General features: G+C 41.1%; 2 protein-coding genes across 8 annotated transcripts in view; one reads left to right on the top strand and one right to left on the bottom strand.

Annotated features, from left to right (window-relative positions):
* VEPH1 (ventricular zone expressed PH domain containing 1) overlaps positions 1-26567 on the top strand; it is a 560486-nt gene that overhangs the window by 81354 nt on the left and 452565 nt on the right. The gene's annotated exons all lie outside the window — the stretch shown is intronic.
* On the bottom strand, positions 1936-25601 carry PTX3 (pentraxin 3). The gene is made up of 3 exons (XM_056565031.1): positions 25345-25601; positions 24746-25195; positions 1936-5024 (listed from the first exon to the last, which is right to left on the bottom strand). The coding sequence occupies exons 1-3, from the start codon at positions 25451-25453 to the stop codon at positions 4414-4416; spliced, it is 1170 nt and encodes a 389-aa protein (XP_056421006.1). The 5' UTR covers positions 25454-25601; the 3' UTR covers positions 1936-4413.

Below are 26567 nucleotides of genomic sequence, written 5' to 3'. Positions count from 1 at the left end.
GCTTCCATTGATCATAAAGATCATTAAGCTCCCTCCCTCTGTCAGACACCTAAGATGTTGCGGCTGCTATTGACCGTGTCATCTAATGGATTGAACAGTGTGGCTGACAGAGCCCCAATACTTTTACACATTCATTTTACAAACACACATACTTTGCGATCAGATTTTGTAAGCCTGCAAATATGCGTGAGGTATGCTCCATTGACCCTAACCCGCTACACATGTATTGCTTTTATGAAATCGTTTTCTCAAGTATATCCACACAGTCCACCTGTGAGTGCAACTTTTTCCTTTCCTATATTATGTTTGTTTCATGGACTTTGCCACTTTACAGTATGCCCCCGGTCGAATGTTGTAGAGACAGGTCATTTAGTCCAGTGTTTCCCAACCCAGTCCTCAAGGCACACCAACAGTCCAGGATTATAATTTTTCCCTGTTCTATTTCAATGGAGTAACTGAAAAAAACACGGAATGTTGGTGTGCCTTGAGGACTGGGTTGGGAAACACTGATTTAGTCCACCCCATTGTCTGCAGCTGCAGAAGGACTAGTGGTGCTGGATCTACATGCATTATAGCCTTCAAATGTCTGCTAACAAAATACATCATCTACGACCAATATAACTAGTACATTTGTTTGGTTTGATATTCTTAGTGTTAGGCCCATTTCACACCATGGTTTTGCATCCTGTTAAAAAATGTCTTCTTTTTTGGGGGGGGGGGGGGGCAAATTTATCATAAAATAGGATGCAAAGGGACACAAACACGATGTATCCTTTTTGTATCAAGATACAAGGGAACAAATAAACCGTGAAGGTTAATGTGGATCAGGTTGTACATATCATGATGTACGATTTTTAAGAGGCATTGTGCACGTTTATGTTACAAAAACTGACCTACTAAGATACTTACTAGAGATGAGCGAACTTACAGTAAATTTGATTCGTCACGAACTTCTCGGCGCGGCAGTTGATGACTTTTCCTGCATAAATTAGTTCAGCTTTCAGGTGCTCCGGTGGGCTGGAAAAGGAGGATACAGTCCTAGGAGACTCTTTCCTAGGAATGTATCCACCTTTTCCAGCCCACCGGAGCACCTGAAGGCTGAACTAATTTACGCAGGATAAGTCATCAACTGCCGAGCCGAGAAGTTTGTGACGAATTGAATTTACTGTAAGTTTGCTCATCTCTAATACTTACCTCCTAACCTTTCCATTTTTATTTATTTATTTTAAAATAATGCTATTATTGGATCACTTTTACTATATACTTTGAGTTCTTACGGATGTAAGCTGTATCGTGGCTCATGCCAGGTGTTTGATATGGCTCTGGCTATGTAGCATGAATGAAATGTGGAATTCCTATTTCCTGATAGAAATGTTCTCCTATATACAGCTATGACTGTTTAACCAATCAAGAACTTACTGATTTTATAATGAAATGGATATTCTCCAAGGTATATCTAGTATCCATTTACTGCATCAGTTTTGGACTCAAACAATTGGCTGTGCTACAGTGTAATAGTTTCCTGTAAGTGACAGTCTGAATTGCATGCTGTAACATAACACTACAGAGAGCTAATAAGTACTAAGACCAGACAGGTTGAGATTAACTTATCTATCTGTATAATGTTCATGTTCTGAGACTAATGCAGTATATATGTAATCATCCAACATATGTCTGAAGCCTTTTGTAACAAGATCAGAAATATGAACCGAGGTAATGCACGTTCTTGTATCTATGGATTGTACCGGTCATGAGCAAGACATCAGTTGTATTAATCTTCACTAATATATAGGCTTTGCATCGGATTTGGGTTTTATTTTTAATCAGGACCATATGCAAAAGCTCAAGTATAATAGGAATCCTTTGGTTAGGAGAAACCAAACATTACATTTGGGGAAAAAGGTAAAGAATTAAATATACTAATACATTGAAAACATCATTTTAATTTATTTATTTTATAGAAAAATGCTTTGAATCCACAAAATGCTTAAAATAATTAAACAGAATACATCAATGAGTAGTAAAAGACATTATTACATAATGACAATAATACAATTGTTTCAAAATTGTGTTTTTAAAATATTGCTATTCTTAAGCATACAGTGTCTGTATATCTAACAGTAACCATCTTCCAATAATGTTTGCTGTGTAATATTGTGCAAACCAAAACTAAAGATTCACCAGAAACAATGTAAACAGAATTTAAATGTTGTCGTGTTTCTGTTTCAAAGATGTGCAGAATTGTAACAGTGTGATAAAGTTTTAGTATTTCCCTATGTTACAATTGTACAAAAATAAAGTAGTATTTATTTAATGTAACTCTTGCAAACTCAATTTACAATATAGTACAGAATTACATAATTACAAGTATAATGATGAATAGAAAGTGGTTATAATTAGGTTTAGGATTTTTTTGTTTGTTTGCATATTAGCAATTCACATTGAAATAGAACTTACAGACAAGTCTATTCAGACACATAAAGTTAGCTTAGTGCTGCCTAAACGCATACAGTAGAAGTAGAGAATGTGCTGTTTGTCAAACATTTAGTCAGTCAGATAAATCAAGTTCCCTCGATAGTAGGTAGAATACCAAAACAAATTCTGCATTTGAGGTCTGCATTGACTTAAGAGTTAACATTTACATCTGCAAATTAAGTGTATGTTTAAGTACTATAAAATCTAAACCTCCAAGGAAAGTTCACTGACATTTTTATTGCAGATTTGTATCCCCCAAATGATAATAAGACAAGGTGTAAATGAATTCTAGTATATTTTTTCACAATGTTATATATTTTTTTTTTTAAACAGATCTGAACATGGTAAAGCAAAAAACAAAACAAACATAGCTCATATACACTTTATGGATCTCCTGCTGATCCCATTCTAATATGTTCGAGTCCCCTGGATGTGTCTACTTTCTACTCCCTCTTAACACACTGTGGGTTACTGCTGTGGTCAGTGTAGTTCTATGTCCTGGGCCTAAAAAGGACCAGGAAGTAAGGACTAGCAGGGACCCAATGACTATTTTATATTAAGAGAGTTCAGATTAGTAAGGTGAGTAAAAAAAAGTATAAATCACCAAAATCATTCATTTCTATTTTATACTGAGAGATTTAAGATGACAATTTCTACTGTAAAGGGTACAGTACAAGTATACACTATTATACAGTTAATCTCTTTTCCTGTTACAGTGAAGCTTGTGACTGCAAGGATAATATTTACTTTCATGCTGGGTTCACATATATCCATCAATCTGGCTCAGTGAACCCAGCCTAAAACTGGCTGCAACTGATGCCAACTGATGACAAAATACATCAGTTGACATCAGTTATTTGGGATCTGGTGGTCATTAATTGTGTGTGCCATCCAGCATCCGGGGAAAACAGTCGCTCCCGTACCCCAGCTGGACCAGCTCTGAAATCCATTGACTTAATGACTCCGGTCGTTCTCATTTCAGCCCCATATCCGGTTTTGTGACCAGAGCTGAAACCATAGTATACTTCGGTTTTATGTCCAGTCAGAAAACCGAATACGGGTTGAAAATGAGCCGTACCCCAGCCGGATCCGGCAGCCTTAGGCTGAAAACATGGTGTGAAAGCACTCTAATTGCTTATAACGAAGAATAAACCTTAAAGGAGTAGTCTCATGGAACAAAACTTATCCTCTAAATAAGTGAAGGGGTCTGAGCTCTTCCATAGAGATATATGGAGGGGGCATGACGCGCCGCTCCATGGGAGAGCCGGGCTCCATACAGGAGATCGCGGGAGGGCCCCAGCACTCTAAAGCTTAATACCCTAAGTTTTATTCCATTAAATATCTTCTTTAAAATTTTGTATCATACAGAGCACCTAAGCAGCATATTAAAAGTCTTTATTTAGTACAGAATTACAGGGACTCAGTGTGCCACACTACAAATTTCTATGCTTTGCTATGTGCATGATGGCTAAGATGCATATCTGCAAATGTCTACTCATTGTCTAGTGAACCTATGCTTATATGTTAGGGAACTGCATATTATTAGAATGACTCCCTTTTACAAGTGTAAACACCTTAATAATAGAACTTAGATGCCATGGGAAAATAAATACTCCCATGGCTTGCATGACAGCCCTTCAGCTGACAAAGTCTTTTACTTCTCTTCTATTCTATTGGATTTCCAATGCTCAAAACAGAATGATTCCAAAGAACTGATAAATAAACAATTCTCTTAGATGATGATTGTTCAAATGAAAAATGAAGCTTTGTTTTATGCTTTAATACTGAATAAAATATTGTAATGTATCTTGATTCAAACATTTCAGGATATGATCTTATTATCATTAGGAGGATATACTTTTAAGCAAAAATATTTTAATGAACAGTTAAATGAATGCATCTGACATAGAATGTGTCTGTGTCAAACCTCTAGAAACTTTAAAGAATGTACTGAGCTCCCCCATGTGGTTGAATTTCTGTTGTACCCCATCCTATAACAGTGCCCCGAGTACTGCAGTTAGAATCTGTTAGAGTCTTCACAATGTCCTCATCATTGAGTACTGTATCCCACAAGTTAAAGCCTGTAATTTTTCCAGAGAAGGATAATGATTCATCAAAACCTCCACCTACACAACAGCCATTCTTTTCTTGCCCAATCTGGAATATACCTCTATCAGGGATGATATGACCCTGGGCCAACCCATAATTTGTTGCTTTATTTTCTCCATTAACCCATAAAGATGTTTTGCCATCCTCAAAGTTCCATGTACCACACAGGTGTGACCACTTTCCTGTCTCCAACACATTATCAGCAGTTATCTTGTTCTTATCCCCACCGACAACTAGTACAAGAGACTGATGGTTCAAATACAGTTGGATTTCATAAGGATTACGCTTGGTGCCATATGAGAATACAATGGTTTTGTCCAGAGCTTCTGTCACTTTAGTCCACACACAAAAAGTAAAGGCCTCCAGGGTCATGACGGCAGGGTGCACGCTTGCATAAATTTTAGGTGATCTCATCGGAAATAGTATTGCCATATCACAACCTGAGAAATACAAAAACAGTATATTAAATATAGATCAAGTACTATAATCTGCTTGATCTCATGTATCTAATGACCTGTAATGGAACCTTGCCTAGAGTAAATTGCTTATAAATGTTTATTAAATGGGGATTTGGCCATGGATTTTAAACCTAGAAGAAATCTGCATGCCTTAAAAAGAACTTGTTACATTAAAAATGTAGTCCAATCTGCAGGCTTAGTGTTTTAGGGCAGGAGAAGCAGAGCAGGTTAATTTATTTAGTTTTGTGGGAAAAGTTCCAAGATAATATTTATCCAATAATATCTCTGCTCATTCTGAGCTAAGTAGTCATGTGGGTGATTGACAGCTACATGCACACTTATACACAAAAAGCTATCAATCATTGATTAGGGCCACACACATGACAACTTAGTCCAGAATGAGCAGAATTTTTCATGAATAAGTGACAAGTTATATTGAATCTTTTCCCACAAACTATACATCAACTTGTTCTGTGTTATAATTCTTGTAAATTTGACTGCATGTTTAATGTGACAGGTTCCCCTTAAGGTATGCTCAAATTGGCATTAACCATGTGGTGTTACTTTAATGGAAGATAGCCAACTGTGGGAAAAAGCATTGCCATGTCACCTGCTCTGCTGATTAGCTCTGAAGTGCCCTATGAAATCAATAGGAGCTTTAGGACAATGCCCTTTCCCCTCACAGACCCTGGTTTAGAGAAAGCCACGGCACATCGCTGCACATGGGTACGTTTTTTTTACCCATATGCACAAGCCATAAAGGTTTTTTTTCCATCAATATTCATAGTATAGGTGAGGAGTGTCTGAACATGGGAGATCTGACTGCTGGGACCATCACTGATGACAGACATGGGGGTCCTGTGTCCCACTGGTTAAATGAAGCAGTGGTTGAACATGGGTGCAGCCACTCCATTCAACTCTATGGGGGAGCTTTATCAAAACCTGTCCAGAGGAAAAGTTGCTGAGTTGCCCATAGCAACCAATCAGAGGCCATTTCCAAAATCAAAGAAGCGATCTGATTGGTTGCTATGGGCAACTTGGCAACTTTTCCTCTGGACATGTTTTGATAAATCTCCCCTATGTCCTAAAAAAGATAACCAAGGATTACACTAGGCTGTCTTTGTTAGGTTCACAAAGCTGAATAGAGCAATGGTGCTCATGTCCAACTGCTTAAAGGGGTACTCTGGCGCTAAGACATCTTATCCCCCATTCCAAAGGATAGGGGATAAGATGCCTGATCGTGGGGGTACCCCTTTGGATAGAGAATAAGATGTCTTAGCGCTGGAGTACCCCTTTAATCCAGGTAGACCCAGGACCCCAGTTTTCATTATCAGTGGAGGTCCCAGCAGGGACCAGCTACCAATCAGACACGCATCACCAATTATGTGGCACTCTGAAAATCCATAGCAAATACATCACGTGTGGACATGACCTAAGGATTTAAAGACCAATTTTGCTTTAAGTAGTAAAAAAAACTTGACTAAAATAAAAATCATAAATAATACTTCATGAGAAAAAAAATAATGTATTGATCTGAAGGCTTTTATAGTAGTGAGAAACATACTGGATTAAAATACAGGGAATTATTCGAATGTCATTCAGAATAAAGTGCCACTATATTAATGAAGCTTACAGGGGGCTCCCTAAAGGGAATGTGTCTGACTCATTTCCTGTGCAAAGAGCCAGTGTGGCTTTAAATTATCCAAGCCTGTAGCTGGATCAAATGAAAGTTTTCAACCCTACCCATTCTTCTAAAATAGACATGACATATGGTGTTTAAATGTTTAGAGGAAAGGTTCCTGAATGGTTTTCCCTATGATATTTAAGTCATTTTTTTAGATACATGGTCAGAAATGTCAGCAACACTGTCTAACCTGGGCTATTTAATTAACAGACGCTCGGCTCGACTATGAAGGTCCTGCTGAAACTTAACACAGTTCTGTAAAAGACCAACCAGCAAAAGTGTGATTAGAAACTCCCTTAAGAGCAGCTCTGGCTCTTCTCCAAGTTTTATGTGAAATCAAAACCAGTTGCAGAAGTTTTATTGAAAACTTCAATGCCTAAGTTACATGAAACACACATATAACATAAATGCAACTTCTAGCTATACAACTTTTGTACTTCTTGCACTTTTGCGTTTTGTTGGCACACTCTTGAAAAATATCTATGCACACAATTCTTCTGACTTATGATATGGCCAGGTAAATAGTGAGCCCACATAGATAGATAAATTGGTTGAATGTTGTTAAGGAACAGCATTTACTTTGTCAAATGCACCAGAATTCAGGCGAACATGCCTTGCACCACCTGGTTTACAGCAATGTGATAGGAATTAGCAGAAAGAGGTATGGCATGAATGTGATGCTTGGATTTTATGCCACAGTTTTGGCATAAAACATTGGCATAAAGTAAACCAATTAATAAGTGGTACAAAGTTGCGCCAAACTTATCATACAGTATAAGCCACTAGCACATCTATAGACTGGCCTAAGTATATGCTGTCTGCATATAGGACAAGATTAGTAAATGTGCAACAGTTTTGTTGTTCAACTTTTTTTTTTTAAAGACTAGACTATATATCTTCTTATGTTCTTTTTTGCTTTGAAATAGTTTTGTTTTTCTGTAGTTAAATATGCAAAGCCCCATAATCCTTCAGAAATTCTAAACCTTTACCATAAGGCCATATGTAGGGAATGTTTTGTTGTGTATTACACTGCAAATTCGTGACTATTTTACAGCCAAAATCCCCATATGGTTTCACCACAGATTTTGATTGTGTGTTTTTAAGAAGCAAAAATCCACAGCATATTGGCAACATAATAAGTAGTATACATCTATTTCCTCGTGGTATTTAAAGGGGTACTCTGTTGCTCAGCATTAGGAACAAAATGTTCCGAATGGTTAGAGCCGGTGACAGGGGCTTGTGACATCACGGCCCTACCCCCTTAATGCAAGTCTATGGGAGTGGGCCATGCCCCTTCCATAGACTTTCATTGAGGGGGCGGGACATGAAGTCACAAGGGGGCTGGGCGTGATGTCCCAAGCCCTCGACGCTGGCTCTAAGAGTTCGGAACATTTTGTTCCAAAAGCTGACCCCTTGAAAGGCATTTTCAAGCCCCATACACATGTATTGTAATGTTTTTTGCTATAGATTTACACTGTGAAATCTGCACTGCAAATCAGCCACGCATGAAATCACCCTTAGAATATGTATTCAAAAGGCCGATTTTTTGTGTTACCGTATGTGGCATACCCTTATAACTAAACCATGGAAAATAACTTGCTCTACAGTGTCATCTACTGAAGGTAGCTTCCCTTCAAATCAATGTCATGATTTGGATTATATGCAGAATCACTACCTAAAGGGGAAGTTACCCAGCTGTATACAATTTCTGCGGTTCTTGCTCCTTGTCATTCCAGAGCAGGGTGCTGGTTGGATTTCTAACAAAATTCCTATAAAGCCATTGAAACCTCTTTGGTTGCTTTCATCTGATTCTAAAAAAAAAAAACACTTATACAGTACAGACTGCAATGTCTAGATGCAATTTTACTGATGTAGATTTTACATTATCACAATAAGGGCATATCTTCAAATGACCTGCAAAATAAATTCATATTTAATTGTGCAGAAAACAAAATTAATGGTTTAGAAATCCACATTTGCTGATTTTAGTGTGGAGCCATGGGTAATCCTGCAGCAGTAAATTGCTTGTGAATTTTACTGTAAATTTTTACTTATCCATTACTTATTGGGAAAAATCTGCAACAAATATGAACATGAGATTTGACAACATTTGGCAAAATTTGTTCATGAGTTAAGGCTCTTTCTTGATAACTGGCTTGGGTAAAAGGGAGAGTGTTCAGCCAAAAACGAGCATATGCATCTTTTGTGCAGCCAACAATAAACATCATTATGAGCCGCACGTCACCCTGTGTAAACAGATGTCCAGCTGATAATAATGAATTTAAAGGGCCGTACAAACGACCAAGTCATTGTTAGTGCAGCTACATGGTTGATTGAACCTTGGAAGGCTCAGCAAAGGGGCACTCATCTCCAAGATTAATTGTCATTATCTGTTACCCATTGGCCTGTCTACAAGGGCTTTTAGAAATAGAAAAACTATGTGTTGTTCTTTAAAGTGTTACTATCAAGAAGAAGAAAAAACTTTTTAAATGTCAATGCTGAGACGCCCACCGATCTCTGTATACAAACAGACTCAAATCATCACTTTGCAGGCAATGTATTCCATAGATTATAATGGAGCCTGTCTCCTGCAGTGAGCACTAGGGATGAGCGTATTGAATCTGACTAATCCGAATTCATTACGAATTTCAGGAAAAATTTGATTTGCAACTAATGCAAATATCGTCGTGATTTGATTGTGCGAATCACTTCATTAAACTCCATTGTCCACAGTGCTTTCTGCTGTCACCTGATGCCCGTATCAGGAACTGTCCAGAGCAGGAGAAAATCCCCATAGCAAACCTATGCTACTCTGGACAGTTCCTGACACGGACAGAGGTGTCAGCAGAGAGCACTGTGGACAACACAAAAAAAGAAATTCAAAAAGTAAAGAATTTCCTCTGTAGCACACAGCTTTTAAAAAGTACTAAAAGGATTAAGACTTTTTAATAGAAGTCATTTACAAATCTGTTAAACTTTCTGGCACCAGTTCATTTTAAAAAAAAAGTTTTCAACTGGAGTACCCCTTTAAGGGCCTAGATACTGTGAAAGGCCAGGCAAAAGTACACACCGACTGGTGTTGTACGCAAATACTTTTTTAAGCGTACTGGAGCGCATTGTCCTCCCCTCATAAGTGCATACCACATACGTACATCTAAGTGGTGTACTATTTTGTTCCTATTAAAGTTTAAGGGCCTAGATACTGTGAAAGGCCAGGCAAAAGTACACACCGGCTGGTGTTGTACACAAATACTGTTTTAAGTGTAGTGGAGCGTATTGTACTCGACTCATATACACAATATATGAGTATGTCAGGCAGAGAAGTGCCAGGACATGCACAGAGAAGTGGCAGAGGCCTAAATTCATCAGTCAGAGGTCGCAGCACACTAGGGGTGAGTGGCAGCAGGAGTCGCAGCGAGAGGCCTGATCTCCCGGTATCAGCTAGCGGTCGTGTCCCAACCAGCAACCCATCTGCCATCATCGATTGGTTAACACGGTCATCCACTTCATCAGAACTGACATCTGATACCCCCAGTCAATAGTCGGTGGATTCCTCAGACACAACCCTCAGTTGGCATGGCCTGGGAGCAATCCCTGTCCTCCCATTGCCTCTGTCCTATGCTGTTTCCTCCCCCACAGAGGTATCTTATGCTGTGGGTACGGCTCCAATATTTAGTGAGGATGATCTAGAGGACAGTTAGCAGCTACTGCCCAGCCAAGAAGTGGAGGAGACATCTGACGCTTCCTCTGCTAGGCGAGCAAGTAGTGATGAGGAGAGTGGCATGGGAGGTGGGTGTTGCGAGCGTTCAGGCTCCTGAAGCAGACACGGTTGAAGAACCTGAAGAGGACATCAGTGATATGCAGACACAACTCGATGAAGATGAAGCCGATCGCACTTGGGAGCCAGGTGCAGAAGGGGCTTCATCATCATAAGGAAAAGAGGGTTGCAGGTTAACCATGAGGCAGCAGCTGAGCCAGAAAGGTGGAAGCATGATTGGCAGTCAACATGGTGGCAGAAGTGGAAAGTCTGGAGCAAAACGTGCCCTGTGTAGACCACCTGCTTCACGGCAGCCTACCTTTCCCGGAGGTAGTGAAACGGGTTCCTGGTGTCGGCCGCAGTAGCAGTCAATCAGTGCGGACTGTTGGTGGGAAAATCAGCTACTCGGTGGTGTGGCAGTTTTTCATCAAGCATCCGGAGGAGGTTAACATGGCCACATGAAAGATCTGTCGGAAGGTGAAGCATGGCCAGGGTCCCATTGTTGGCACCACGGCCCTGCATCAACATATGCAGTGTTACCATAAAGCGGCCTGGGAGAACCGTGGCTCCGATGTGGCACGCCGCTCCCTATTGCACGCCAGCCAAGGCTCCACCACCTCAGTCGAAGGGAGCTGTGTGTCATACCCATCTTCTGTCGCTCCAGATGCTTCTGCTCCTCCTACTTCAAGTCAGTCATTCTGCCAGCAATCCATCGGCGAAGCCATGTCCAAGAGACAACAGTATGCGCCCACTCATCCAACGGCGCAGAAGCTGAATGTGCTCCTGTCCAAGTTGCTGGTGCTGCAGTCCCTCCATTTTCAAGTGGTGGACTCTGCACCTTTCAGAGAATTGATCGCTTGTCGGAGCCAAGGTGGAGAGTCCCAAGCCGTCATTTCTTTGCAAAGAAGGCAGTACCAGCCCTGCACAATTTTGTGGAACAGAAGGTGGGCCAGTCCTTTAGCCAGTCAGTGTGTACCAAAGTGCACGGCAGCACCGATGTGTGGAGCTGTAACTAAGGTCAGGGACAATACATGTCCTTTACGGCCCACTGGGTGAATGTGGTTCCTGCACAGCCACAACAGCAACTTGGACAGGTCCCGATGCTTCCGCCTCCATGTTTTCAGGCCGTTGGTCCTGTGACAGTGTGCGACTCCGCCTCCTCATCCTCCACCGTGTCCTCAGCCTCCACTGCACGGACAAGTCTCAGTGCCCCTCCAGCATACCATGTGTGTAGGGCACGGCAGTTTCACCCTGTTTTTCACATGGTGCCTTGGCGAACGGAGTCACACATGGGAGGAACTGCTCAAAGTCATTCATGAAGAAATCGAACCATGGCTTACTCCACGAAAACTGGAAATTTTTAACCATGGTGACTGACAACGGGAAGAACATCTTGTCTGCTCTGCGACAAGGAAGCCTGAGCTATGCGCCCTGCATGGCACACGTGTTCAATCTGATTATCAAGTGGTTCCTGAAGTGTTCCCCCCACCTGCAAGACATCCTAACAATGGGAAGGAAAATTTGCATGCACTTCAGCCACTCATACACCACAAAGCACACCCTCTTTAAGCTACAGCATCAGAACAGCATCCCCCAACATAGTCTGATTTGCAACGTTTCCACACATTGAAATTCAACCCTCCATATGTTGGACTGACTATACGAACAGAAAAAAGCCATCATCAATTTCTTGATTATCCAAGTGGATAGGGGGACTCCCCTGTGTAACTTCAATGTCAACCCGTGGCAGCTCATACATGACACATGCCATTTGCTCAGGCCCTTTGAGGAAGCCACATTATTAGTCAGTCGCCAGGATTACGAGATGAACAACATCATCCCACTGCTTCATTTACTACAACACATGTTGGAAACCATGGCTGGTCATGGCAGTGGAGACATGGTACCTACATCTCATGGCCACATGAGCACTGTGGGGGCTGAACTGGAGGAGGAGGAGGGGGAGGGGCACAGTGGAGCACAGTTTAGGTTTCACAAGATGGGCAGTTTTTCTAGTCATCTGACAGGACAGAAGGAGCAGGAGCAGCTAGAGGAGCTAGAGGGTTATGAGGAAGGCGAGACAGAGGACCCAGACACCACATGGCAGTATGCAATGGAGATGGAGGCAGTCCCTTCCAGTCACTTGCACAAATGGCAGCAGAATGACTTTTGCCTCTCCACCTTTTTGGACCCTCTCTGCCGGCACAAAATGGGGACCTTTTTTACACCCACTGAGAGGGAGGACAAACTGACCTACTACAGAGACATCCTACCTAGTCATTTGGACGATGCCTATCTGCGTCATCGTCCATCCTGTCGCAGGTCTGACTCGGGAAAGTCCTCTGCACTCACCTTACACTGCCATGGCTGCTGGGGAGGGGTGGTAGGAGCAGTACCAGCTCCATCAGCAGCAGCCTGAGTCTACAGTCACTGATGAGTAGCTTTCTTCACCTGCATAGTGAAGCAACTTATCAGCAGCAGGTAGACCTGGAGCAGGACCTGAACCAGCAGGTGGTGGCATACCTTGACATGACCCTGCCAACACACCTTGAAGATCCGTTGGACTTCTGGGCAGCCAAACTTGATTTGTGGTCGCAACTAGCAGAGTTTGCCCTGGAAAAGCTGTCCTGCTGGGCCAGTAGTGTGCCATCAGAGCCGGTGTTTAGTGCGGGCCATAGTAACCCCAAGGAGAACTCGTCTGTCCACAATAAATGTGGAGAGACTGACCTTCGTGATGATGAATTAGGCATCATAGTTGATATAATATAATGACAAATATGGATAGTGCTAAACATATTTAAGGCACTGCTCCCCAGATACAGACATTCCTCCGCATCAGGCCACAAGTAAGTATTGAGGATATGGATTACGTTAGACTTAACTTTTAATAATATAATTAGGATAAACTATATGAACCCCAAAAAATTTTTTAATTAAACAAAAGAAAAGGTGTACAAAAAACACCATGTGCCACCTACACCACCAAGTACTGATGTGATGCAAAGACCTCTAAAAGGTGGAAGGACATATGGTCCATTGTAACTGGTGGGGGTAAAAATTTCCCCTGTAAGGCCCTACTCTCGCATTATTAATTACCTTCTTGGCAAGTGTTACTCGCCCTAAAAGGGCGGCCCCACACAGGAACCTCTCCCTATTTCCCCCAACAAACACTGTAATTTCCCAGGGTTTTTAGGTGGAAATAGAGAGTTTCCTGAGTTGGGCTGCCCTTTTTATGGTGAGTAACAATTGCCAAGATGGGAACTAATAGGGCAAGAGTAGGGCCTTACAGGGGAAGTTTGTATCCCCACCTGCTACAATGGACAATACGTTGTTCCCCTTTTCGAGGAAAGTGTTACTCGTCTTAAAAAGTGCAGTCCCACACAGGAACCAATCTCTATTTGTACCTAAAAACCCTGGGAAATGGCAGAGTTTATAGGTGGAAATAGGGAGAGGTTCCTGTGTGGGGCTGCCCTTTTTAGGGCATGGAACACTTGCCAAGATGGGAATTACTAATGTGAGAGTAGGGCCTTACAGGGGAATTTTTTTACTCCCACAGGTTACAATGGACTATATGTTGTTCCCTTCCACCTTTTAGAGGTCTTTGCATCACATCAATACTTGTTAGTGTAGGTGGCACACAGTGTATTTTGCACACCTTTCCTTTTGTGTTCTAAAAAAAAAAAATTGGGTCCATATATTTTATCCTAAGCATATTATTAAAAGTTAGGTTTCTACGTAATGCATATCCTCAATACTCACTTGTGCACACTAACACTTTTGCAAAACACTTCTACCTACCTGTCTCAGCTACTATTCGGATCCTGCCATCTGCCTGATGTCACACATCTGATGCCAGGTTCTCCTTTTTTTACCCACCTTCGTCATCGGGTACTGGTATTGCAACCCACCGCACCACTCTGTCAGTTTCAGGAGTCATGATGCTGCTGCTGCCACCTCCAGGCTGTCTCATTCTGCCACCATATGTTCTCCTCATGCTGATGCCAGCTCCAGGCTGTCACATTTTGCCACCATATGTTCTCCACATGCTGCTGCCACCTCTAGGCTGGGTCATTCAGCCACTATATGTTCTCCTTATGCTGCCGCCAACTCCAGGCTGTGTCATTAAGCCACTATATGGTTTCCTCATGCTGCCGCCACCTCCACGCTGTGTCATTCAGCCACTATATGTTCTCCTCATACAGATGCCACCTTCAGGCTGTCATTGTGCCGCTCTGCGACATTGATTCTATTAGCGACGCCTCTCATCTGCGTGTCATACTGAATAACAGTATTATTTCACTAACCCAGCACACACCCTATGCGTGTTACAGCAAGGCAAAGTGTTCTATACCTACACCTGAGGCTCTCTGTAGGCCAGAAATAGCAGTTTTTAATAGCAATTCGCAGCAAGTAAATTCAGACCGAATCACACATTTTTGGAAAATTCGGCAAATCAGCCGAAACAAATTTTTTGAAAATTCGCTCAACTCTAGGGAGCATCAATCCAAAAAGTGAAATGCACTGCCATGTGCTTCACATGGCTGCAAGTAGCAATCACTGCAATGAGACCCCCACAGTTGATATGTCTACATATCATGTCATATGCTTTTTTCATGATAGTAATGTTTTAAGTATATTCTTTTAAAAGTTTTGCCAATCTAAGGCAATGCAAAGAGGGAAAGTATTATGCACTTCTGCATTTCTTTTTACCAATATTTTACCTTATCAATCTGCAATGCACAGAACTGCATTTTTTTGTCTATTAAATGATATCTAAAAAAAGAGGTCTAGTGCTAGTGTATGCTGGCTTATTAAGGTAAAGTCACTATCACACAGACTAAAAGTATAGTTTTCATAAATTGTAGTCAAGTGTGTAGTTCTTGGCATACCCTAAAAATCTCCAATAATGTCCTCTGAACACCCTTTGTCAACAGTGGCAGAAAGACAACTCCGGGTACCAGAAGTTCCTCATATAAATTATCGAGCCCAGTGATAGAAGAGTGATGATTTTAAAATGTTGGATGCTACAGGACCTGCATTCCTCACAATAAGCACGTCTATCACATACAGTGGTCCCTCAACATATGATATTAACTGGTTCCAGGAGAACCATCATATGTTGAAACCATCATATGTCGAGTACATATGTCTATGTAAAAATGGTAATTGGTTCTGGGGCCTCGGAACCATTGTATGTTGAATACATATCTCTATGGGAAACTGCTAATTTGTTCTGGGATGACCATTGTATGTGGAGTGTATGGGGAGTGTTTAACAAACCAGGGTGCCTCCAGCTGTTGCACAACTACAACTCCCAGCATGCATGTACAGCCATTGACTGTCTGGGCATGCTGGGAGTAATAGTTTTGCAACAGCTGGAGGCACACTGATAGGGAAACATTGATGTATGGGGTGTATAGTGTGTATATGTATTGTATGTGATGTGTGACATCGCATACAGTACTGTACAGTTCTTTAAATACCTTCAGGGGGGACAGAATGTCCTCCATTACGATCCTGCCGACAACAGCTCTATAGGAAAGGAAGGGGAGGGCAGCCAGCAGCTCATTGGATGCCTGCAGCAAGATGCTGCAGGCTATTGGCTATGGCTGTACTGGGGGGGGGGGGGGGGCTTACACGGAGCTCACAGTGGAAGCCTCCGTGAGTTAGCAGGACAGCATGTGAGTAACAGGAGGCAGAACGGGGCACACGGGGACATTAAACAACTATCTGTCAGTTGCTGAAGTTGTCAGCGCTGTCAGATAGCTGTTTGTATGATGGCCCCGACACACAGCAGCATCATATGTCGATGCTGCCTTCAACATACGATGGGCTCTGAGAGGCCATCATATGTTGAAATGATCATATGTGGAGGTCATCATAAGTCGGGGGGTCACTGTATTCTTCTTACCACAAAGTAAAAGGAATGTGTCATCTGGATTTTGTTTATAGAACCAGGTTCTGAAACATGTTCTTTATTTCTAATTTGTTTCTATTTTCTGATTGTTTGTACATTATGTACAGCCATATTGCCTGAGCTTCTTCTCTGCTGTGTTACCAGAATTTAGAGAAAAGTTTTACAGCTGCCTCATGGACATAAGAAACAATAGACTGAAGAAGACCCTTTTGACTTCTATGGAACTATTGTACAGGCATACTTTATAACCTGTGCAAAAATAAACCTTTTTTATATATCAACTGGCTCCAGAAAATTTATCAGATTTGTAAATTACTTCTATAAAAAAAACTCTCAATCCTTTCAGTAGTTATCAGCTTCTGAAGTTGACTTGTTCTTTTATGTCTGACAACAGTGTTCTCTGCTGACACCTCTGTTTGTCTCAGGAACTGTCCAGAATAGGAGAAAATCCCCATAGCAAACCTCTAATGCTTAGGACAGTTCCTGAGACAGACAGAGGTGACAGCAGAGAGCACTGTTGTCAGACAGAAAAGAACAACTCAACTTCAACAGCTGATAACTATTGGAAGGATTAAGATATTTTAAAAGAAGTCATTTACAAATCTGTTTAACTTTCTGGAGCCAGTTGATAAAAAAAAAAAAAAAAAAAAATGTTTTTCCTGGAATATCCCTTTAACTTATCTCCCACTGCTCCCCCAGTGCCGCAGGTATTGCCGCCCTGTCCACAGGCACAGCATTCTTCCTCCTTTTTGTGCCCAACATGTCACATTGGCAAATCGTTGGCCGCAGTGATGTCCTGCCTCAGCTGGTGATAGGCTGATAAACAGTGTGATGTATTGGGCCTGAGCACCAGGAAGAAGGCCAGGACAGCGATCCCAACAGCATCGGGAAATCCACAGGAGGTATAAGTTTAATTTATTTTCTTTAATTGGGGCAGCCCGGGTATAGTGGAAGAATTTTTAAAAAATCATGGGGGTACCCTGGCTAACTCCGGCTCCTTCTTAGACGTTGAATAAAGTGGCTAGACACTTTTTTAAATTAAAGAGTCAGGGCATCTTTCTGGAGAATGGGTGGGGGGGGGGAGCGTTTGTCAGTGCAGCTAAAGAGTATTTCCCCTAACATAGCCCCCAAGTGACATAAACAATGTAGCTATGCTGTTTACTAAAAGTCATTGAGGCTATTAAAACAGACCACTGGGCTGTTTTGGGTTTCTAGGCCAACACCAGCACCAGCTGCTGCAGGCCAGACAGACCTGAGGGGCTCTTGTTTTTAAAATAGGTGAGGGTTCAAGAGATGGGATCTGTATCTATTGGACATTTATGATATATCCTATAGATGGTGGCCCAAAACTGCAGAGAATATGGAGTTCCAACCTACAGTATCATTGTTTTACTTTCCTCCTTTCATGATGCTGTAGTGATACCTGACCATACCAAATATACAGTGCATCCTAAAATGTACACTGAATCTGGTACAGGGAACACTAAGCAGGAACTGTACCAAAATGGAACAGATAACAGATTAACATGAAATTATGGGCTCAATTTTAGATTATTTGTATTGCTGAAGGAGGCCACCAAGTATTCCCATTATTGTAGGGTCCTCAGTTCTCTACCTGGGAGCTCTGGTGTTTATGTCATAGATAGAATAATAAGTCTTGGTGTTATATTTATTTCATTTTGGAATAAAATCCTCAGTACTTTCCAAAGTTTTGAGTAGGTCTCTATTTTTTGGTCACTCTTGGCTGCAGAGCACTCTCAAAGCACTTTCTTACAATAAGATTCCGATGTGTAAAATGTTTAATTTTTATAGTTATAAGTTTGGCCTTGAAAACTAGAAAGAAATGGAAGAAAAATCACATGGTTTATCTGGATGCCAGTGTTGCTTATAATAAAAACTAGAATAAGGTCAAAAGATGGCTACCTACTGCATCATATGTAACATAGCATGTTATATTATGTGGACAATGTCTTGAGATCTAAAAAATTGCAATAATCTGTCACAGTATGTCTACAATACCTTCTGATGGTGCTTGTTACTCTGCATATAGTCCCATACTGAGTGAAAATATACTACCAGACAGAACCTTTGATTTTATGGCTTTTATAAGATGGCACAATAAAAATGGGTGCAGAACAACCACTCAAATGCTACCCCAGTCTTTCTTTTGCATTATTTTACTCCTCTCAACCAATCAAAAGCAACAACAGAGCTCAAGTGTTGTCTCCTTCTAGGTGTGTTCAACACTGAAGGAGTATGGACAGCCAGGTGGAGACAACCCACAACCTCAATGAACATTTCTGATTTGCCAAGAGGACTAAAGCAAACCAGTTTGTGCAGAACAGATGCACTTTTTCTCAATCTGGTCTCTTAGTAAATGCAGTCACTAGCATATGACAAATACCCTTGAAATAAGAAATTGTCATCCTAATCCTGTTTGTTTTATGCCCAAAATACTCAGAAAGCACCTGGTAAAATGTATTCATTCCCATTCACTTAATGGAAGCTAAAGAGTGTCCTTTAGGCTTATGTCACTCTGGTAAGACAGTATAACTTTTCTTTAGTGCCCATTTTACGGTGCTATTAAAACACAAGGCATCCTGCAAGAAAATATATACCATACAGTATACATTTTTTACATGAATGCCTATGGACATTGTATGTACATCACCATTTGACATTAAATAGCAAATAGTAGTTCATTCATTAGAGAGGTTTAACATTTTCTGGAGGTTAAGAAGCCTGAGATGTATCCAGCTTAATCAAAGTGACAGGAACCTGTGCTGTACTATAGTGAATGACAAGCAGAGTAATTGCCAAACTACAGGAATTGTTTAAAATGTGGTTTCCGGGAATGCTGGAGACACATGTTAAATAATGACATACTTCCTGAAAATAATCCTCATCATCATGCCTATATTTGTTCTTTAAAATGTACCATCAATTGCAGTAAAATTCAATAATTTTTTTTTTAAAGCGGAAACTGTGTTGTTTTAGAGCTGATGGTGATTACAAGCTTGATATTTATTTTACACTAGCTGAGTACCCGGCGTTGCCTGGTTTTTCCTTCCTAATCCTTGTTGGGGAGGAAAATAAGCAAAGGAGGAAGCTTTTGACTTCATATCCCGTCCTCATATATTGTTGTCATATCCCGACCTCCTATCCCGTCATCATATCCTGACCTCCTATCCCGACCTCCTATCCCGTCCTCCTATCCCGTCCTCCTATCCCGTCCTCCTATCCCGTCCTCCTATCCCTTCCTCCTTTTCCGTCCTCATATCTCGACCTCCTTTCCCGTCCTCCTTTCCCGTCCTCCTTTCCCGTCCTCCTATCTCGACCTCCTTTCCTGTCCTACTTTCCCGTCCTCCTATCCCATCCTCCTATCCCGTCCTCCTATCCCGTCCTCCTTTCCCGTCCTCCTTTCCTGTCCTCCTATCCCATCATCCTTTCCCGTCCTCCTTTCCTGTCCTCCTTTCCCGTCCTCCTATCCCGACCTCCTATCCTGACCTCCTATCCCGTCCTCCTATCCCATCCTCCTATCCCATCCTCCTATCCCATCCTCCTATCACAACCTCCTATCACGACCTCCTATCCCGTCCTCCTATCCCGTCCTCCTATGCCGACCTCCTATGCCGACCTCCTATGCCGACCTCCTATGCCGACCTCCTATGTCGACCTCCTTTCCCGACCCGTAATATGTGTATCAGTTATTGAAATATCTCTAGCCGTACGGAAGTTATGTGGGAACATTCATTTCCCATTGATTTGCATGAGACTTTAAACAAAAACCCCGACCCTCACAAATGGGGGTAGTTAAGGGTTAAATTAACTATCCTATATTTTAAGTGGATATATAAGTAACATGTGACCAAGTATTATCAAAATATCTCCAGCCGTTTGGAAGTTATGCAGTAACATATATTTCCCATTGACTTGTATGGGACTTTAAACATAAACCCCGCCCCTGGCAGATGGGGTTGAGTAAGGGTTAAATCACCTATCCTATGTTTGTTGTTGACATATAAGTAACATGTCTGCCAAGTTTCATGTTAATATCTTTAGCCGTTTGGACGTGATGCTGGAACATACACACACACACACACACACACACACGTTGCGTTTTATATATAGATAGCAACATAGTAACATAGTTCATAAGGTTGAAAAAAGACCAGATTCCATCAAGTTCAACCTATAACCCTAATGAGTTCCTACTGAGTTGATCCAGAGGAAGGCAAAAAAACTCTCATCTTAGAGGTAATAATTCCTTCCCGACTCCAAATATGGTCAGAATAAATCCCTGCATCAACGTTCTGTCCCTATAAATCTAGAATCCATAACCTGTAATGTTATTATTCTCCAAAATTGCATCCAGACCCCTTTTACATTCTTTTACAGAGTTCACCATGACCACCTCCTCAGGCAGAGAATTTCACAGTCTCACTGCTCTTACAGTAAAGAACCCCCGTCTGTACTGGTGTAGAAACCTTCTTTCTTTTAAATGTACAGGATGCCCCCTTGTTATAGATACAGTCCTGGGTATAAATAGATCAGGTATAAATAGATCATGGGAGAGATCTCTGTACGGTCCCCTCATATATTAAAACATAGTTATTAGGTCTCCCCTAAGCTTTCTTTTTTCTAAACTAAATAACCCTAATTCTAATAATCTTTCTGGGTACTGAAGTCCTCCCATTCCCCGTATTACTCTGGTTGCCCGTCTTTGAACCCTCTCTAGCTCCACTATATCTTTCTTGTACACTGGTGCCCAGTACTGTACACAGTATTCTATGTGTGGTCTGACTAGTGATTTGTACAGTGGTAAAATGATTTCCTTGTCGTGGGCATCTATGCCCTTATTGATGCACCCCATGATATTATTTGCCTTGGCAGCAGCTGCCCGATACTGGTCACTACAGCTAAATTTACTGTTAACTAAGACTCCCAAGTCCTTTTCCAAGTCATTCGTCCCAAGTGTTCTCCTATTTAATACATAATCCCAGCCCATATTTTTCTTCCCCATGTGCATAACCTTACATTTATCAGTGTTGAACCTCATCTGCCACTTCCCAGTCCAAACCTCCAGCCTATCCAGATCCATTTGTAATAGTGCACTGTCCTCTATTGTGTTAACTGCTTTACAGAGTTTAGTATCATCTGCAAAGATTGCTACTTTACTATACAACCCCCTCAACAAGGTCATTAATTCATATATTAAATAGAATGGGAACCAAAACTGACCCCTTTGGTACCCCACTAGTAACAGTCACCCAATAAGAATAAGTACCATTAATAACCACCCTCTGTTTCTTATCACTGAGCCAGTTACTTACCCACTTGCACACATTCTCCCCCAGCCCAATCCTTCTCATTTTATGCATCAATCTTTTATGTGGAACTGTATGAAATGCTTTGGAAAAATCCAGATATATGACATCCAGCGATTCCCTGGTCCAGTCTGGAGCTCACCTCCTCATAAAAGCTGATCAGGTTAGTTTGACAGGACCGATTCCTCATAAAGCCATGCTGATATGGGGTCATACATTTATTTTTATCAAGATACTCCAATAGCATCAAAAATTTACATACAACGAAGGATAAACTAACAGGCCTATTATTCCTGGGGTCACCTTTTGACCCCTTTTTAAATATTGGCACCACATTTGCCATGCACCAGTCCTGGGGAACTGTCCCTGTTACTATAGAGTCCCTGAATATTAAAATTAGGGGTCTGTCTATTACATTACTTAATTACATTAGGGAAAGAAGCAATCATCTTGCTTTACACCAATGTCTTTCACATTAAAGGCTGGCTTTCCATATGCTTTAAAGCTTTAATAAAGCACTCTCAGTTCTGAAACTAGCACTTTTCTTAACCCTTGTATTAAAGGAATTAGTCAACAGTTTACATTGTATGTACTCCAGAAATATTTCATCTTTCTAAGGCCAGCTGTAATGAAGACTTGGTGTAATGCCAACTGGACGCCACACTCCAGATATATAATTCACAAAAATCACAATGAAGTTATGTCACTTATGATATAGTATGCTCCTGAAAAAGTTGTGTAGTTCTTTCCAGTCTGACCACACTGCTCTGTGCTGCCACCTCTGTCCGTGTCAGGAACTGTCAGGAGCAGAAGAGGTTTACTGTGTGGACTTGCTCTTGCTCTGGACAGTTCCTGATAGAGACAGAAGTGGCAGCAAAGAGCACTGGGGTCAGACAGAAAAGAGCCACACAATTTCCTCCGGAGCATACAGCAGCTGATAAATACTGGAAGACTTAAGATTTTTCAGTAGAAGTAATTTACAAATCTGTAAAAAATTCTTGCAGCAGTTTATTAGAGAACATGTTTTTCCTGTGGAGTAACCCTTTAAGGTAAGACCAGAGACTTAGCTTAAAGCTCCCAGTTCTGATGTGAAATCTGTCCCACATTTATAATACTACTCTTTCTTTAATGCAGGGCAGATTTTTTTTTTTTTTTTTTTTGGGGAGGGGGGCCTCAGGCTGTAGTTCCCAGGTACAAATTTGACATTTACACCCCTATAGTCACCCCCAGTGTTTAAGCATTTTGTACAATTGCACAAGACTGGATACAAAGCCTGAGAATTGAAATCGCAGTCATACAGATGGATCACATTACAGTGATCCCTCAACTTACAATGGCCTCAACATACAATAGTTTCAACATACAATGGTATTTTCTGGACCATTGTAACTTGAAACCAGACTCAACATACAATGCTACAGACAGTTCAGATCTGTGATACCTGTCACAACTGGAAGAACTGACCAATCAGAATGGGCATTTTACTGGTAAATCACCAGTATTACTGAAGTGCATGCACTGACTGGCTGTCTGGCAGCGCCTCCTACAGTAGGGGGAGGAACTACAAGTTCTGTACTACTCCTTACCTGTGCCAGGGTTAGCTGCTTCTTTGGACACCAAGTAAGGGCGGCTCCATTTGGGACACTGTGTGTAGGACCCTGAAGAAGCTCCTGTCCTCTACATAAACCATTGTTTCCCAACCAAGGTGTCTCCAGCTGTTGCAAAACTATAACTCCCAGCATGCCCGGACAGCCAACGGCTGTCCGGGCATGCTGGGAGTTGTAGTTTTGCAATAGCTGGAGGCACCCTGGTTGGGAAACACTGACATAGACAGCGATTTACAGCTCCCAGCAGATCTTTCTTACTTTTATATGTATGGAATTGCTTTATCTCTATTAGTTATCTATTTATTTTTATTTAATCCTCCCTTTTTCCTTTTTTTCGGATGACATTTTGGGGCTTTAGAACCAATTACCAGGTTTCCATAGAGTTATGGTCTCAACATACAATGGTTTCAACATACAATGGTCGTCCTGGAACCAATTAATATTGTAACTTGAGGGACCACTGTATATATATCTTGTTCTTCGGTGAACATTTCTTTGTGGAAAATTTACAGAAGCGTCTCTAGTTTATGTATATACTATTAAACCCTCATTGTTACATAGATGAAAACAAGCAGATCAGGGGATCTGTCTCATAGCTTATTATTAGTATACACACTGACTGGTAGGGTGAGGACCATTTGCTGTATTCTTTGTAGTGTTCTCTGCAGCTGTGTGTTGGCTGCATCTTATGGTCATTGAACTGTTAGTTGTGTAGCACTATTTAGTTCACATGGCCCCTGACACAGGTTGCAGCTGCTGGAGCAGTCACATTAGATAGCCCGATGTTATCTGCCAATGTAGATATATAACATTACACATTATTGACCTTATCATATCTGCATTAATTAGAAATTCTGTCTCATATCCAGAGTTTCCCTTTGCTTTTCTGAGTCATAAGTAAAGGGCGACTGAATGCAAACTCATCTTTCAAGAGAAAGATTACTCAGCATTTTTAACTACGCAAATGCTCATCTGCAGTTATTCTCTGAATAGACACCCTTCACTTTTATATGTCGCATTGGATATTACCAGAACATACATATCAGGTTACACTTTGGCTTAGGTAACATATTGCTTAAGCAGATGTTGCCTTAAAATACGGTTCTAATCTGTGAACATTCATTTAGAATATCTCATGTCAGTTTATAGATTTGTATATGTTAATCCTTGCATCATTTGGTTGTTTAAGCATCATAGTAACTCCAAGTTAAAGTAGTGGACAATGTTTACCTGATGTCCTTTGTAACAATAAAACGCTGATGTTACATCTGTGTCAAACAACAACTTTAGCTCTGCTACATCTAAAACTCCTCTCTCTCCCATATCTGTAGACATTGAGAACTTGTAAATATTATGAAACATAGATATTGTAACTCATAGTAGTAAAAAAGCCCATAGTTAGATTGGTTACCTGATGGTATTTGCCGTTGGCTGATCCAATCTTGTAAATAGTCGAGTACATCAGGCTCAGATGCTGCTTCCCCTTTATCTGGACATTCAGCTTTATTTTGCGCAGAATCTTCCCATCTCTTTAAAGCATTTTCAATCCGCTCTAGTCTTTCTATTACGTCAAGGCTTAAAGCAGCAGATTTTTCCACATTTGTTCTCAGAGCGGTATCAGGCTCACATTTGGAGTCCAGTAACTTTGAGATGTCTGAAGTCAGGCTGCTGAGGCACTCACTACAGGAGCCTGATGTGTTTTCTGCAACCGTGTTCAGATCTTCTTTTACTGTCTGAAGTTCCGCCTTAACTTCTTCAAAATTCTGAAGCAGCATATTCTGTCTCATTTGAGCGTTCTCTAACATCGTCATCACTTTATCCCATCTTGTAAGGTCTTTGATCTGACAATCTGTTAAAGTTACTATAAGAAAAAAAAAAAAACATTATGATTAGTAGTTGCTTTATTCACATTCAATAGAATAGAAAATCATGATCAATGTAAACATGTTAAATCATGATCAATGTAAACACGTTAAACCAAACAGTATATGATGAAAATAAATGACTTGCCTTCTCCAGTCACCAGTATCTGATTGTCCAACTCTTGTACTTCCACAGCTATTGTTAATGCAGATGATAGGCACCAAATAGTGCAAACAAGTAGATGGAGTAGCATCATGTTCTCTCCCAAGCTAGCACACACAAGTTCTGGAATACTGCACGAGTTGCCTTTGTCCTAGTGATGTTCTCTAATGCATACCAGAATGTGGCTGTGCTAAGACTGAGGAGGGAGCCCCTTAATAAATGCTTATAGAGAGCCAGGTGAATCACAAGGAAACTGCAATATTGCTCAGTGGTAGTATTGTGTAGAACATGATGTCATGTAATAAGAATAAGAGGGGTGGTAGCAGTGGAGGTAGGGCAGTTACACAAGCTATGCTTAATGGCTCAAGTGGTGGGTGGATTCAACTATGCAGTGAAGGAATGGGGAAACTTGCATGGGGTACTATAAATCACTGGGGAATTGTGAATGCAAAACATCAGGGAGATTTCTCCACTCCATATGTGCTTTATAAATTCCTTCTACAGCAGACATTTCTGCCAGTGTATATTACTCAATGCAGATTCTTATACATCCATGATTCCATAAAGATGGAATATTACAAGGAATGTGATTACATTCAATTATAGTTATTTTGCTGCTAAAATATGATTTATAGCCATATGTCCTTTGTAGTCAGTGTCCCTTTATTAAATAGGATTCACTTTACGGACGGCCCTTCGGTAATGGAGCTTGATTTAGCGACTAGCTACCATTGAATTCTCTAGTGATTGTATTAGAGCAACAGAATGTTTTCTAGGATTTTTTTGATTGATGACCTATCAATTGGCTATTGGTCAGACACCCAGCGCCTTCCATGATTAGCTGTGTGCCACAGCTGCCTTGCCTGCGTAACCAGTATATAAGAGCAATCTATAGTATCTAGTAGTTTGAGGTCCCTGTGTGTTGCATGAAAAGTCACATTGAAAGGGCGTGTTTTATTGCTTGCTGTTTTTTTACTTATGGTGGGGGTAGAGTTTCCATTTTCCATGGTTTGTATAAACCCAATTGGCGTGCAATGCACCACTTTTTTGGTGTGTCACAATTTTCTAGAGAAACGTGCTAAATTATTAAATCTAATGAAAAAAAAAAACATTCGGGGGGAAAATTCACAATGGGAAAAAAACTGCAACAGTAGTAAATCTGGGCAAATGAACTGTTAAAGAGGTTCTCCGCTGCCCTGCTTTCGGAG

Source organism: Hyla sarda, chromosome 3 (assembly GCF_029499605.1).
Source record: "Hyla sarda isolate aHylSar1 chromosome 3, aHylSar1.hap1, whole genome shotgun sequence".
NCBI classification, from domain to species: Eukaryota; Metazoa; Chordata; class Amphibia; order Anura; family Hylidae; genus Hyla; species Hyla sarda.
This window is presented reverse-complemented; position numbering and strand designations above follow the sequence as displayed.

Excerpts from the sequence above, each read along its gene's own strand:
- PTX3 (XM_056565031.1), bottom strand. The coding sequence starts at position 25,453 with ATGATGCTACTCCATCTACTTGTTTGCACTATTTGGTGCCTATCATCT. Across the intron at positions 25,196-25,344 it reads GATACTGGTGACTGGAGAAG|TAACTTTAACAGATTGTCAG; the intron begins GCAAGTCATTTA and ends TTTTTCTTATAG. Across the intron at positions 5,025-24,745 it reads CCAACGGCAAATACCATCAG|GTTGTGATATGGCAATACTA; the intron begins GTAACCAATCTA and ends TGTATTTCTCAG.